Source organism: Hemitrygon akajei, chromosome 5 (assembly GCF_048418815.1).
Source record: "Hemitrygon akajei chromosome 5, sHemAka1.3, whole genome shotgun sequence".
Lineage (NCBI taxonomy): Eukaryota > Metazoa > Chordata > Chondrichthyes > Myliobatiformes > Dasyatidae > Hemitrygon > Hemitrygon akajei.
Window position 1 is genome coordinate 23,101,572 of NC_133128.1, and position 16,867 is coordinate 23,118,438.

General features: G+C 41.2%; 1 protein-coding gene across 3 annotated transcripts in view; it reads left to right on the forward strand.

Moving 5' to 3' along the window:
- The first annotated feature begins 3,751 nt into the window (after window positions 1–3,751).
- LOC140727543 (protein FAM3B-like) overlaps window positions 3,752–16,867 on the forward strand; it is a 44,692-nt gene continuing 31,576 nt past the window's right edge. The window contains exon 1 of one of the 3 annotated variants that reach the window (XM_073045012.1): window positions 3,752–4,313. In XM_073045012.1, the coding sequence (XP_072901113.1) occupies window positions 4,283–4,313 (31 nt within the window). In that variant the 5' untranslated portion in view covers window positions 3,752–4,282. The remainder of the gene's footprint in view (window positions 4,314–16,867) is intronic. The other 2 variants (XM_073045011.1, XM_073045010.1) reach the window with 2 other exon arrangements.

The window sequence follows — 16,867 nt, forward strand, 5'->3', positions numbered from 1 at the left end:
CTCTTTTATCAATTGTTCTTTCATTGAACTGTGGAGGTTCTGAGTGATTTTTGAGCTTGTTCTAACTATGGAGAACAATAATGGGCAACTCGCTCATTAACCAGGGATGGCCTCTATGTTGTTTAAGATGCTTTCCCAGAAAAGGAAAATGGGTGTGTAGGGAGCTATAGATTTAACTACACTCAGTGGTTACTTTATGAGTGCACCCGTACATCTACTTGCTAATGCAAATATCTAATTGGTCAATCATCCGGCAGGAAGTCAATGTATAAAATCATGCAGACAGGGTCAACTAGTTCAGTTGTTGTTCATACAAACCATCAGAATGGGGAAGAAATGTCATCCGAGTGACTGACTGTGGTTGCCTGGCGGGTGGATTTGAGTATCTCAGAAACCGCTGATCTACGCTTTTCATGTACAGCAGTCTCCAGTTTACAGAGAACGGTGCGAGAAACTAAAAAAAACTTCCAGTGAGCGGCCAATCTGTGGGTGAAAACCTCTTGGATTGAGAAAGGTCAGAGAAGAATGGCCAGACTGGTTGAAGTTATGGGAAGGCAGTAACTCAAACAACCACGTGTTGCATTCAGGAGCATTTCTGAACACACAACACATCGAATCTTGAAGTGGATGGACTACGTCAATGAAAGAGCACGCCAGGTTCCGCTCCCATACCTAATAAAGTGGCCACTGAGTGTAGTTGTGACTCAGAGCAGGAATTCATCTTCTGTTGTATGCACTGAACGTGAATCATGAGAATAAATCCATTCCTGCTGTCAGCTCATACCTTGCCAATAATTAACACAATACTCCGATAGCGAGACCATGTTCTTCCGTTCCGAAGAAGGGCATACTTTTCCAAATGTGGCAGGTAGGGAAGCTCCTCAAACATTGTATAAGGTCATTAGATATAGGAGCAGAAGTAGGCCATTTGGCCCATCGAGTCTGTTCTGCCATTCAATCATGGGCTGATCCAATTCTTCCAGTCATCCCCACTCCCCTGCTATTACCTCATACCCTTTGATGCCCTGGCTAATCAAGAACCTATCTCTCTCTGTCTTAAGTACACCCAATGATGGCCTCCACTGCCGCTCGTGGCAACTAATTCCACAGTGGAGCTATGGTTTCAAACAATAATTTAACACTACTGAATGTAATAATCATGAATATAAATGTTTATATTTTAATTATGAATAAAAATAATCACACAATACAATGAGTAGAAAATAAAAGTATGACCTGGTGAAAAGTATGTGGCAAGGGTGAATTAGTTCAAAAATAAGGGTACAACATACAAACACTCCCACTTTATGCAAGTGACCAAAGTCTAATTTCTAATTTCAACACACCAGTATTCAAAAAATATTTACACATTGATATATAATACGGAACTTCCTTTTGAAGAATTGTCCCTTTCTTGTCTGGCATATCCCTAGTAAAACACTAACCTTATGCTCAGGGTGTAGTTACGTGCCAGATTGCCTGAACACATTATTTGGAGTAAATGAAACCACAAGAGATTCCGCACACACATAAAAGGCTGAAGGAACTCAGCAGCAAGTCAGTTCTAATGAAGGGCCTTAGCCCAAAATGTCGCCGGTTTATTCCCCTCCATAGATGCTGCCTGGTTTGCTGAGTTCCTCCAGCATTTTGTGTGTGTTGGATTAACTACACTCAGTTTTGAACACTGAGGTTTATGAAGCATAAACTGACATTGGAGGATTAGAGGGGTAAAATATAGGGAGAGGTTCAACACACGTGGGTTGGTATTCTCTGTTTTGGGGTGATTTAAAGATATCCTTTTGGAGGTATCAAACAAATGTAAATCTGTGAGTCCACTGGAAGCTGAAGACACCTGTCCTGGGGTTGGAGGACTTTACGTGTGTGGGTGAGTGGGTGGGAAGGAGGAATGGGGCTTGTTTTGATGTGTTACTTAATGTGTTTTGGTTTAGTTGTGTTCTGTGCTCCTGCTGAGCATTGTGGACATGTTATGTTGGCACCAGAATGCATGGCAACACTCGCAAGCTGCCACCAGCACAACTGGGGTGCGTTACTTGTTAAGGCAAATAGCTGTAGGTTTTAATGTACAGGTGATAATTGAATCTGAATCTGAAGAATGTTATTTGGTAAATTCGTAGAATTAGCCTCCACTGACCAAGACCAGATATGCCACAAAAGGGCTTCACTACAGTATCCTGACAAACTGTAAACCATAATTTAATCTCTAGTCAGCCACAGTGTTCTCAGATTTACATGGCCAGGTCCTAAAGATTTGTCTACCTTCATTCTTTTAAGGCATACAGCCCTCCCTCCCCCTCCACTGTAATGCAGTTCATTCCTAAAACTGCCCCATTTATGTTTCCTGGTTTCAAAGTCTTCAGCTCTTTCTGCAGGGTGAAAAAAAGATGAGAAATATTCATTAAAGATCTTGCCCGTATAAGGGTCACTAGCGAACTTGAGTACAGGAATCCACAGAGGCTTCAGCAACTCCAACAAAAGATCTATCACAGAAATTAACCAGCAAAACTAACAAGAGCGCAGGCAAACTGTACAGCGTCCTGAAGAACTGAAATCACTCACGATGCACAGGAGAACTCGGTCTGAGTTTCACAGGACAAGGAACCACATACTAACTGATAAAATATTTTCTTTTCCTTTTAAAAAGACCCCTGGTTGGGAGAATCTGCTGCTCCACACCAGCATGTTCTCTTTGATCTTTGAGGTGCCATAGTCTCTCCCTAGTTACTCTTTTTCCTTTAACATGCCGATAAAATCTCTGGATTTTCCCCTGATCTTCTCTTCCTGCTTTTGCCCTCCTGATTTCCTTCTTGAGGACACCTCTACATCATTTATACTCCTCCAGGGATTTACTTAATTCCAGATGCCTGTAGGTGACCCATGCCTGCTTCTTATTCCTAGACAGGACCTCAATAGCCCTCATCATCCAGGGTTCCTTACCTTTGCCAGCCTGCCCTTCACTAACAGAAACATGCAGACACTGAGCTCTCACTACCTCACCCTCCCACTGCAATTCCTCTTCCTACAAACAATCTATTCCTAACAGCCTTTGCAAGCTGTTGTATCATACCGTCAAAATTTGCCTTGCCCCAATTTAGACCTTGAACATGTGGACCAGTTGTGTCCCTTTCCATAACTACTTGCAGGTTCGATATTGTCATTTAAAGTAAAATTGGATAGGTATATGGACAGGAAAGGAATGGAGGGTTATGGGCTGAGTGCGGGTCGGTGGGACTAGGTGAGAGTAAGCATTCGGCAAGGGCTAGAAGGGCCGAGATGGCCTGCTTCCGTGCTGTAATTGTTAAATGGTTATACTTTAAGACCATAAGCCAGGAACGGAATTGGACCAGATGTCTCACCGAGTCTGCTCCACCATTTGATCATGTCTGATTTATTATCCTCCTCAAACACATTTTCTTGCCTTCTGCCCATAACCTTTGACACCCTTACAAATCCAAAACCTATCTGCTTCCACTTCAAACATACCCACTGAACAATTTAGAGAGATATGGGGCAAGTGTTACATATGGGACCAACTAGCTAGGGTTCTTGGTAAGTACGGATTAGTTAGGCTGAAGAACCTGTTTTTCTGCTGTGGAACTCTATTATAACTCTCAGACTTCAATGACGTTTACAAGGAAGTAAGAATCTACTAGAAAACTCAGCAGTGTATGAGTGGAGAGGAGGAACTGTGGATGTTTCAGGTCGCAAACCTGCATCAGACTTAGAGTTCTGGTGGTAGAACACCACAGCATGAAAACAGGCCCTTTGGCCCATCTTTGACAACAGCATTGCCCTGCTAGTTCACCTGGTTGCCCTCCAAGCCCTTCACCTCCATGTACCCTCTTAAATGCTGCAATTGTACCTGCCCCTACCACTCCCTCTGGCAGCTCATTGACTATCCTCGGTGTACGAAATTACCTCAGAAATCTCTTTCCTCCTATCCTGTGGAAGGAGTCTCTTCAGCCCATTAGCTACGCCCTTACCCGGATCATTCCACCACCCGGTTAAATTGTTCATAGCTTAAATTGCTGCTCGGATTCTCATCGACGGGGCATTCTCCTGCCATACCTGCACTAGGGAGACAGTTACCCTGCCCCGTCCCTCTTTGGCGCCTAGCAGAAAACGAAAACTGTCTGCGGGAGCCCAGGCGAAGGATTCCAGAGGCAGCCGCACCTAGGCGAGGAGTCGGTTTCGATCCCCGCCCTCCCTTTGGAGAGACCGAAGTCTGTGTAAGTCTGCGGCTCGGCGGCGGGTGAGCGAGAGAATGAGGTCGCCGCTGCGAGTTCTAGTGAGTGGTAAGTCGCAAATCGCACCGCTGTCTCCTCAGCAACTTCTGGTCACCTCTACCCGAATCATTTTACAACTCTCGGCAGTCCCCTCTCGTTTGCTGCTGTACATATTGACAGAACAGGGACGTTGCCATCTCCCCCCTTGCGTTGACTCAGTTGTTTAATTGCCAAGGCTCCCCGACAGAGTGAATGTGTGCGGAGAATTGGGAATTGTGGTGCCCAGCTCTCGGCCGTGGGGCGCACTGACACGCTGTAAAACTTCCCGTGTCCACACATTGCAATCTAACCAAAGACATCCAGCAGCCTTTGTGCGGGTATCTCGCTTCATTTTAAAAATTATTCAGACGTGCAAATACTCAGGTGGAGATCATTCGGCCCACAATGAGTGTAAGGCCCCGGAGAGCAACCTCCATTGCCCTCCAGCGTGTCGCCGAATCGCTGTCTTGTAACTAATCTATTATTGTTACATGTACTGAGATAAAGGGAAAAAGTTCTGTAGGAATTGGGTCCCTGTGTTTGCCCGTGGTTTCCGTATGGGGAAGCCCTGGATTGACCTCTTTGGTACACAGTTCTCTGCATACTTTTTGATGAAGTCTGAATTCAAAGACAAAGATTGGCTGTATTTATCACAAAAACATCAAAACATGTAATAAAATGTGCCGATTTTGTGTCAACATCCAACACAGTCTCCTGCAAATGTCACCACACTTCCGGTGCCAACATAGCATGACTCCAATTTACTAACTCTATCCTGTACATCCCTGGAACATGGGGAGAAACTGGAGCATCTGGAGAAAACACACATGGTCACAGGGAGAAGGTATAAACTCCTTACAGGAGCAGTGTGAATCAAACCCCGATCTTACAGCCACTGCTGTAAAACATTGCATTAACAGCTGTGTTACAGAATGAAGTTGGGATTGAATGTAGATCATCACAATTGTGGAGAACCAGCCCTACCATTATGCTGGCCTGTAGAAAAGTGCCTACATATATAGCCTAAAGTAATCACAGAACAATTTAAAATGACCAATTATCTGTTCAGATTCACAGTGCCTATAAAAACCAATCACTGCACCCCTCCTGGAAGTTTCCATGTTTTATTGTTTTACAACATTGAATCACAGTGGATTTAATTTGGCTTTATTAGCACTGATCAACAGTAAAAGACTCTTTTATGTCCAAGTGAAAATGGCTATCTCCAAACTGATCTAAATTAATTACAAATATAATACACATAATAATTGATAATTATTCATCCCCTTTACTATAGCACACCAAATCATCATTGGTGCAGGCAGTTGATTATCACATTATTACACATCATTAATCAATTAATTAATTACATCTAGTCACATCATTAGTTAAATGGAGATCACCTGTGTGTAGTCAAGGTGTTTCAATTGATTGTGGTAGAACACACTAAAAATACACCTGTATCTGGAAGGTCCAACTGCTGGTGAGTCAAAAACTACACCATGAAGGCAAAAGAACAATCCAGGCAACTCTGTAAAAAGGTTATTGAAAAACACAAGCCAGGAGATGGATACAAGAAAAGTTCCAAGTCACTGAATATCCCTTGGAGTATAGTTAAGTTAATCATCAAGAAATGGAATGAATATGACACAGCTGTAAATCTGCCTAGAGCAGGCCGTCCTCAAAAACTAAGAGACTTTGCAAGAAGGGGACTAGTGAGGGAGGCCACCAAGAGACCTATGACAACTCTGGAGGAGTTACAAGCTTCAGAAGCTGAGATGGGAGAGACTGTGTGTACAACTGTGGCCCAGGTGTTTCACCTGTTGCAGCTTTATGGGAGGGTGGCAAAGAGATGGCCACTGTTGGGGGAAAAAAAATACAAATGAAATTCAGACAGAGTTTGCCAGAAGGGAGTCAGCTGGAAGAAGGTTCAATGGTCTGATGAAGCCAAAATTGAGCTTTTTGGCCATCAGCCTAAATGCTACGTTTGGTGTAAGCCAAACACTGCACATCATCAAAAACACACCATCCCTACAGTGAAGCATAGTGGTGGCTGCATCATGCTGTGGGGATGCTTCACTGTAGCAGGCTCTGGAAGGCTTGTGATGGTAGAGGGTAAAGTGAATGCAGGAAAATACAGGGAAATCTTGGAGGAAAACCTGATGCGGTCTGTGAGAGAACTGCGACTTAGGAGATCTGTTTTCCAGCAAGACAATGACCCCAAGCATAAAGCCAAAACACAGGAATGGCTTAAAATAACAAAGTTAATGTCCTGGAGTGGTCAAGTCAGAGTCCAGACCTCAATCCAATTGAGAATTTGTGTCTGGGCTGTTCACTTAGTATCCCCATGCAATCTAACAGCTTCAGCTTTGTAAAGAAGAATGGGGGAAAATTGCAGTGTCCAGGTGTGCAAAGCTGATAGAGACTGATCCACACAGACTCAAGGCTGTAATTGTTGCAAAAGGTGCATCTACTAAATACTGACTTGAAGCGGGTAAAGACTTATGCTATCAATTGTTTTGAGTTTAATAATTGCAATAAATTTAGACTGCTTTGTAGAAATCTGTTTTCCACTTTGACACAAAAGAGTCTTCTCTGTTGATCAGTATCAAAAAGCCAAATTGAATCCACTGTGATTCAATGTTGTAAAACAATAAAACATGAAAACTTCCAAGGAGGGTGAATACATTCTACAGGTACTGTATGTATATATTCAGCACAGTACCACAGTGGTTAGCACAATGATTTACAGTACAGGTGACACAGGTTCAATTCCCACCGCTGTCTATAAGGAGTTTATATGTGACCCCCCAGGTGTTCCAGTTTCTTCCCACTGTCCAAAGGAATACCGGTTGGTAGGTTAAATGGCCATTGAAAATTATCCCATAATTATGTTAGGACTAAATTGGGGGAACGGTGGGTGGTGCGGCACAAAGGTTTGGAAGGGCCTATTCCATGCTGTATCCCAATAAATAAATGGAATAGAATAATTCTGCAAAGCCACATCCCTTGATAATATATGGATGTATAAATTCAAAGGATGTGTGCTTCGCCAAATGAGCCAACATTTCGTGGCCCATTTCTAGATGCCTTTGAGAAGGCAGTGATGGACTGCCTTAATGGGAATGGGATTATTTCCACCCGAGCAGCTACGTTCCCTCTAACTTTTAGTAGTCAGTGTGCGCAAAAATCTTATGTTGTGCAAATTTTTTTCCTGTGACAGAAGTATGTGCGCACTGAATGCACGCATGGCACAGTTTATGTAGGTTTACAAAACATTTGACATAAAACTGCACAGAATAACAACAAAATAACATATATATTTAAGTCACTCAGTTATTTTAACATTTAGTTAAAGGGCGCGTGGCCTAGTGGATAGGGCATCGGTCTAGTGATCTGAAGGTCACTGATTCGAGCCTCAGCTGAGGCAGCGTGTTGTGTCCTTGAGCAAGACACTTAACAAAACATTGCTCTGCGACGTCACCGGTGCCAAGCTGCTTGGGTCCTAGTGCCCTTCCCTTGGACAACATCGGTGGTGTGGAGAGGAGAAGGCTTGCAGCTTGGGCAACTGCCGGTCTCCCATACAACCCTGCCCAGGCCCGCGCCCTGGAAAAACCTTCCAAGGCGCTAATCCATGGTCTCACGCGACTAATGGATGCCTATTTAGTTAAAAGATTATTTTCAATAAGTATAATTATTAATTACATTATTTTAGGTAACTAACCTTTTGTACGTACATTTGTGCACTGGTTGAAAAACGTGTGTGTGCATGCACAGCTTAGGGGGAACATAGCTGAGCAGGCAGTGGAAATACAGATGCTGGAATATGGGACAATAAACAAGCAGCTGGCAGATTGAACAGCATCTATGGGAGGACTTATCAATGTTCTGGAACAAAATCCTGCATCAGGGAATGGAAATTCCGGTATAGATACTTTATATTTGCTATTATTACGCAGTTCAGAGAAAATCTACAAAGATGTTGCTGGGTCTAGAGGACCTGAGTTATGAGGAAAGATTGAATAGGTTAGGACTGTATTGTTTACTATGTAGAAGATTGAGAGGCGTTTTGATAGAGGTATACAAAATAATGAGGGGTATAGATAGGGTAAATGCAAGCTGTCTTTTTCCATTGAGGTTGGCTGGGACTACAACCAGAGGTCATAGGTTAAGGGTGAAAGGTGAGAAGTTTAAGGGGAACATGAGGGGAAACTTCTTCACTCAGAGGTTTGTGAGAGTGTGGAACGAGCTGCCAGCATAAGTGGTGCATGGGAGCTCGATTTCAATGTTCAATATTGATACATGGATGGTAGGGGTATGGGGCTGTGGTCCTGGTGCTGGTTGATGAGAGTAGACAGTTTAAATGGTTTTGGCATGGACTAGTGGGCTGAAGAGCTTGTTTCTGTGCTGTACTTCTCTATATTGCCCAAAGACAGGTGTCCTTTGTGACTCCTATCTGATTTTTTAAATTCTGACTTCAGCTTCATTCTAGCAGTGTGATATTATTATTCATCTGTTATTCAGAGAATCAGCATGGTAACAGGCCCTAATGGCCCAAACTGCCCTCACTGCCCAATTACACCCATATGGTCAATTATTCTATCAACTCGGATCTCTTTGAAATGTGTGAGGAAACCGGAATACCTAGAGGAACCCCATGTAGATGTGGGGAGAACGTATAACCGCCTTACAGATAGCGGTGGGATCGAAGATTTAGCATGATATCTAAAACTTTGAAAAACCTTTACAGAAACATAGAAAACCTACAGCACAATACAGGTCCTTTGTCCCTCAATGTTGTGCTGAACATGTCCTTACCTTAGAAATTATCTAGGGTTACCCATAGCCCTCTATTTTTCTAAGCTCCATGTACCTGTTCAAGTCTCTTAAAAGACCCTATCGTATCTGCCTCTACCACCATCGCCGGCAGCCCATTCCATGCACTCACCACTCTCTGCAAATAAATAAAATGATTACCCCTGAGATCTCCTCTGTACCTGCTTCCATGCGCCTTAAAACTGTGTCCTCTTGTGATGGCCATTTTCAGCTCTGGGAAAAAGCCTCTGACTATCCACACGATTGATGCCTCTCATCATCTTGTATACCTCTATCAGGTCACCTCTCATTCTCTGTCGCTCCAAGGAGAAAAGGCCAAGTTCCCAATACAGGCAACATCCTTGTATGTCTCCCCTGCCAGTTGTGTGGTGCAGAGTATAAAGACTGGTTGCATCACAGCTGGGAATGGAAACACCAAATGTTCTTGAATGGAAGATCCTACAAAAAGTAGTGGATAAGTGCCAGTCCACCATGGGTAAAGTCTTCCCCACCAATGAGCCCATCTACACAGAGTGTTATTGTAGGAAAGCAGCATCCCTCATCAGGGACCCCTTTACGCAGGGATCGCTCCCTACATGACTCCCTTGTCCATTCGTTCCCCCCCCCCCCAATCCCTTCCCACCGATCTCCCTCCTGGCACTTATCCTTATAAGCGCAACAAGTGGTACACCTGCCTTTACACTTCCTCCCTCACCACCATTCAGGGCCCCAGACAGTCCTTCCAGGTGAGATGACACTTCACCTATGAGTCGACTGGTGTGGTATACTGCGTCCGGTGCTCCCGGTTCGGCCTTCTATATATTGGTGAAACCCGACACAGACTGGGAGATCGTTTCGCTAAACACCTACGCTCGGTCCGCCAGAGAATGTAGGATCTCCCAGTGGCCACACATTTTAATTCCACGTCCCATTCCCATTCTGATATGTCAATCCATGGCTTCCTCTACTGTCAAGATGAAGCCAAACTCAGGTTGGAGGAACAACACCTTATATTCCGTCTGGGTAGCCTCCAACCTGATGGCATGAACATTGATCTCTCTAACTTCTGTTAATGACCCCCTCCCCTTCTTACCCCATCACTTACTTACTTACGTATTTATTATTTTTTCCCTTTATTTCTTTCATTTTTCTTTCTCTGTCCCTCTCTCAATCACTCCTTGCCTGCTCTCCATCTCCCTCTGGTGCTCCCCTCCCCCTTCCTTTCTCCCTAGGCCTCCCATCCCATGATCCTTTCCCTTCTCCAGCTCTGTATCCCCCTTGTATTGTTTTATAACATTGAATCACGGTGGATTTAATTTCTTAGCTTCATCCCTCCCTCTCCTGTCTTCTCCTATCATTTTGGATTTCCACCTCCCTCTACTACTTTCAAATCTCTTATTATCTTTTCTTTCATTTAGTCCTGACGAAGGGTCTCGGCCTGAAACGTCAACTGTACTTCTTCCTATAGACGCTGCCTGGCCTGCTGCGTTCCACCAGCATTTTGGGTGTGTTAGTTTTTTTATGTCTGTTATTTCTCATCCCCTTTCTGTCGCAGTTAGTGTTAATCTAAGTGTGTTCAAGTCTATATGGTGCTTTTTAATTTTGTCATTTCAGTTCTTATTTTTCTTCATAAATTTTCCAAATTGATTTCAGACCAAGATATTTAATGCCAAAAGAATATGTTAATATGGTTATAGCAAGTGTTTTTATTGCCTTATTATAATTATTTCCCTTTCATTTTGTATTTGCACAGTTTGTTGTCTTTTGCACACTGGATGTCCGCCCTGTTGGTGCAGTCTTTCATTGATTCCATTATGCTTGTTGAATTTCTTGAGTATGCACACAAGAATCTCGAGTTTGTACATGGTGACATGTATGTACTTAGATAATAAATTAACTTTGATCTTCTTTTGAACTTTGTACCTGCTTCACTGATGCTGTAATACAAGGGGTGATTAATAAGTTCGTGGCCGAAGGTAGAAGGAGTCCATTTTAGAAAACCTAACATATTTATATTTCCTACATTTACACACTTAGTCCAGCGGTCGTGGAGCATACGGATCCCTTCTTTGTAGAAGTCGGCATCTTGGGCCTCCAGAAGTGGTCCACAGCATGGGGTGATTGATAAGTTTGTGGCCTAAGGTAGAAGGAGATGAGTTATTAACTTCAAACTTTCTGCATAATCACTCAAAGAGTTGACCAGCATGTGCATGTAACGAGAGCTGTATAACTCATCTCCTTCTACCTTAGGCCACAAACTTATCAATCACCCATCTGTGGACACTTTCTGGAGGTCCAAGATCTGTATGCTCCATGACCACTGGACTAAGTGTGTAAATGTAGGAGGGGACTATGTTGAAAAATAAATGTGCTAGTTTTTCTAAAATTGACTCCTTCTACCTTAGGCCACAAACTTATCAATCACCCCTTGTAGCATTAGGGCAGGCATTCCCAACCTTCCTTATGCCAAGGATCAATACCAGTGCCCCAAATTAAGAGTAGTTGTTCTAAAGTCTTAAACTTGTACTAAGACCTTAAGTCTTATAGTGTGTATCAGTACCTTTAATTTAGGGAGATTATATTATACTTAGTGATCACTTTATTAGGTACCTCCTGTACCTAATAAAGTGGCCACTGAGTGTATATTCATGGCCTTCTGCTGTTGTAGCCCATCCACTTCCAGGTTTAACATGTGCAATCAGAGATGCTCTTCTGCACTCCACTGTTGTAACATGTTATTTGAGTTACTGCCACATTCCAGTCAGCTTCAACCAGTCTGACATCTGACCTTTCTCATTAACAAGGCATTTTCACTCACAGAACTGCTGTTCACTGGATGTTTTTTCCATTTATCGCACCATTCTCTGTAAACTCTAGAGATTGTTGTGCATGAAAATCACAAGAGATCAGCAGTTTCTGAGATACTCAAATCGCCCCCTTCTGGCACCAACAATCATTCCACAGTCAAAGTCACTTGGATCACAGTTCTTCCCCAGTCTGACGTTTGTCTTCTTGAACCTCTTGACCATGTCTGCATGTTTTTGTGCATTGAGTTGCTGCCTTGTGATTGGCTGATTGCAAGGCATACAGGTATGCCTAATAAAGTGGTCACTGAGTATATATCAATGCAAAGACTAATTTACTTAATTAGTTAATCTCTTCCGTGAAGGGTTATCTACCAATAATCACTATCTTGAGTGGTGGCACCCTATCCAAACCAAAGAATGTAGATAGTTCCAGCTAATAAAACAAGGTAACTACAGTTATTTTATCTTAAATTATTCTGAGGAGTAATTTCTTAGAGAAATAATAATTCTGCACAGTATTTCCAAGCACTTCCAATTTTTACAAGCTAGAAAGCCATACTAACGAGTTGCAGAGGAACACACCATCTGGCACGAAAAGACAGCTCGGGAGGGGATCTTTCTCAGGTCGAGCCTGAAGAATGGGGTTTATGTCTTCATCTCTGTGACACAATAATATAATATAAGTAATATAAGTGTTTATATTGCTTATAAATACAAGTGTGGGTTCAAATCCCACTCCTGACATCAACATTGGAACAGACCTGATGGGCCAAATGGCCTAATTCCAACTGAGCAGACTCGAAGGACAGAATGGCCTAATTCTGCTCCTATGCCTTTTGGCTTTTCCACTTAGTGACAACCTCATCTACATATAATGTTTTCACAACTGCATTGATCAGGTCAGATGGCTGGAGGCTTAGTTTAACATTGACAGTGCTTTTTCTTCAGAGTAGCTTGAAGTCTTGGTTAAGTCAAAAATGGGCTTCCTGGCCCTAGACAGTATTGCTTCTCAAAAGGATGGGCACATAGTACTTCTTAAAAATGAACAATAAGTTTCTCCTGCTGTACTCCTGAGAAATCCATTCCAGCAGTTCTATCCTTGTTGGCTCAGTTTAGTAATTTTTTTGGTTACAAACTGAACCTTAATAAGAGCGAATAAAAACACAATGCTGGCAGAACTCAGCAAGCCAGACAGCATCTATGGGAGGAGGTAGTGACGATGTTTCGGGCCAAAACCCTTCATCAGGACTGCTTCTCCTTAATATGCAGGTTCCAATTTATGGAAGTTTACCTTTTAGATTGGTTACTGATAACTTTATATATTTAGGGGTTAAAATTACAAAAAAGCATAATGATTTATTTAAGGCTAATTTCTTACCTTTAATTGATAAGATTAAACATTTGTTTACTAAATGGTCACCACTGTCTCTGTCACTGATAGGTCAGATCAATGCTATTAAGTTGATTATTTTACCTAAATTTTTATATATATTTCAAGCGGTACCAATCTTTATTCAGAAATCCTTTTTTGATAATGTTGATTCAAAAATTTCTTCATATATATGGCAGAATAAAAATCCTAGGTTAGGTAAAATATATTTACAGAAGTCTAAAAAGGAGGGTGGACCGCCTTTGCCGAATCTTAGATTTTATTATTGGGCAATCAATATCCGATATTTGAGATGTTGGCTATGGGATTTCAATTTATCTTTTAGTCCTCACTGGGTATATTTGGAAACCAAATCTGTGCAAGGGTTTTCATTGGGTTCTATTTTAGGGACTTCTCTTCCCTTTGCTTTTTCTAAATTGCGTAAACAAATTGACAATCGGATAGTTAAATACACTCTACGCATATGGTTTCAATTTCAGAAATTCTTTGGGTTGCATCAATTTGTTCTAGCAATTCCTATTATATCTAATTTCTTTTTTCATCCCTCTATTATGGACCAAGCCTATTTAGCTTGGAAAACTAAAGGTATATTACGATTTTCTGATTTATTTATGGATAATTGTTTTATGTTTTTTGAACAATTATCTAATAAATATAATTTGCCTAGATCCCACTTTTTTAGATATTTGCAGATTAGAAACTTTTTAAACACTGTGCTTCCGACCTTCCGGAATCTGGATTCTATGGGTATTTTGGAAAAAAATTTAGATTTAAATCCTTTTCAGAAAGGTGTAATAGCAACGGTTTACAATATAATTATAAAAATACATTCAGATGTATCTTATAAAAGCAAGAATGATTGGGAAAGGGAACTTAAGTTTACTTTACCCATTGAAAAATGGGAAAAATTCTTCAATTAGTTAATTCATCCTCTATATGTTCCGAACATTCATTGATACAGTTTAAAGTTGTGCACAGGGCCCATATGTCCAAAGATAAACCAGCTCGTTATTATTCTCATATAAATCCTATGTGACAGATGTCATTCTGAGATAGCCTCCCTAACTCATATGTTTTGGTCATGTCTGTCCTTGAAAAAATACTGGAATAGATATCTTCGATATTATTTCAATGGTATTGAGTATTGATTTACAACCTCATCCTATTACCGCAATAGTTGGTTTACTAATGATAGAGCATTTAACTCCTTCAGCTCATTGGATGATTGCATTTCTTACATTAATGGCTAAAAGATCTATTTTGTTGAATTGGAAAGAGATTAATCCCCCTACCACATTTCATTGGTTCTCTCAAACTATGTTATGTTTAAACTTGGGGAAAAAAAATGGAAGTGTTATATATGATCCTTCTATTAAATTTGAAAAGACTCGGAGGCCATTTATTCAATATTTTCATATGATGTAATATGACCTTTTCCAAACCTATTTCTTTTTTTTTCTTCTTCTTGTTTTATACACGTAGAGAAGATCAGAGCTGATGACACTTATGGTTCATTTTCTTTTTTTAGATATTATAAACAGCCCATGTTTCTTTTTCTTTTTTTCTTTTTTTTTAGTTAGTGGTTAGCATGATAGTTTAGTTTTTGGGGGGTATATATATATAATTTTTGTTTCTCTTTTGTTTTCTTATTTCTTATTATTATTCCAATTTTCTTTGCTTTGTGTACATCATATTTGTACTATGTATGATTTTGGGAGATTTAATTCCCATGTACCAATTGAGTATATATTCATGTATGTTACCGATTAACAATGTAATCCCAATAATTCTGTATCATTTTCTGTTTTTTTAATATGTTGATATCAATAAAAAAGATTGAAAAAGAAAAGAAGTTTCTCCTGCTGTGCTAAAAAGCTAAGCTGAGAGACAGAATTATGAATGTACGTGATAAAACTTGAATGTAAAACCAAGGTAAATTCTGTGTGACATTGTTGAGGTAATGTCCTGTCAGACCAACTTTATTTGTGTGCTGGCTTCCCTGGAGAATTACCTGGCGTCCGTCTGAGTCTGAAGATCAGATTCAGATTAATTTATTGTCCCATACACCAGGGAGTAATTAAGTTCTTTGCTCGCATAATGTTTACAGAGTTAACAGTGCAATAAATTCGACACAATATGGAATGGAGAGGCACTGCTGTAATTCTTGTGAACCACTTCTAAAATACCATTTTGGTTGCAATGGGCTTTGAGAAAAGTTAATATCGTGTAAAATGCAATAGAAACATACATCCAGTTTTTTTGGGGGGGTATATAAGGCTTTTGTGTGAGGGGGGCAGTAGCAGGTAGCAGATATTGTACTAATCCTAAATATGAGAAAATCTGTAAACGCTGGAAATCCAAAGCAACACACACAAAATGCTGGAAGGACTCAGCAGGTCGGGCAGCACCTATGGAAATGAATAAACAGTTGATGTTTTGGGCCGAGACCCTCATCAGGACTGAGAAGGAAGGGGGAAGACAACAAAATAAAAAGTTGGGGGGGAGCTCCAATCTATGTTTTGTGCTTGTAACTATAATTATTACAGTTTATTATTACCACATGTACTTTTTACTGAGTTTCACATAAGCAAGGAATTTCACTGCACCCTGGTATTTATGACAACAAACTAATCTGAAGTTGACAGCTTCAACAAAGCAGAACTAACAGTTAACAATGAAGCACCTTGTTGAGCCACAGGAGAAAGCCAGGGATGAAATCAGACAAATGCTGTGCAGAACTAGAGTGAAAGATAATTTTTTTAAAAAAAAAACAACGACTATTAAATAATCTTCTATCCTGTCATTCCCATCAATTTTTTTGTTTTGAGTTACAAAAGTTGTTGGAGTGCCACCTCCTGGCTGAAGTGTTCAATTGCACTCTGGAACCTCAGAGAAATTTGAGGTAAATTACATTGCAAATATCAACTGAGTAATGGTTTACAGAATTTGTGACACATGTATGCAAAAGAAAGACCAAGTTCTTGGTCAGGAAGTGCACACACACTATATCATGGTTTTCTAAATGTCTAAATTTCATGCCTCAAATTTAATTCATGTTCTTCACATAACCTTATTCCACAAATCTACCCTTGCCCAAACTCCTTTAGCCCAAAAGACCATAAGACCTTAGGAGCAGAATTACAATTCCATCATGGCTGACTTATTATCCTTCTCAACTCCATTCTCCTGCCTGCCCCTCATAATCTTAGATGCTTTTACTAATCAAGAGTTTTGCAAGATCATGGATCTGCACCTGGAAAGTCTTGCTTCAGTCTGTGTTGGTAGAGCAGCATCTGTTGTGGCTGTAGAGGCCCACACGGGAGTGACCGTCTCGGCTGCAGCGACTGCACTTGAGGGCGCTGCCCTCCGGTGTTGTCTTGGTGCTGTTTTTTGGGTGAGTGTGCTTTTCTTCAGCAGCAAGCCTCAGCTTCTCTTCTCCGCTTTTTAGCTCTCTACGTAGTTCCAGCCGCCAACGAGAGCGATTGCTTGCAATGTCCTCCCACCTCTGGACATTCATGTTCAGTGACTTTGTGTCTTCCTTGCGGACATCTTTGTCTGCAACATCTACTTTA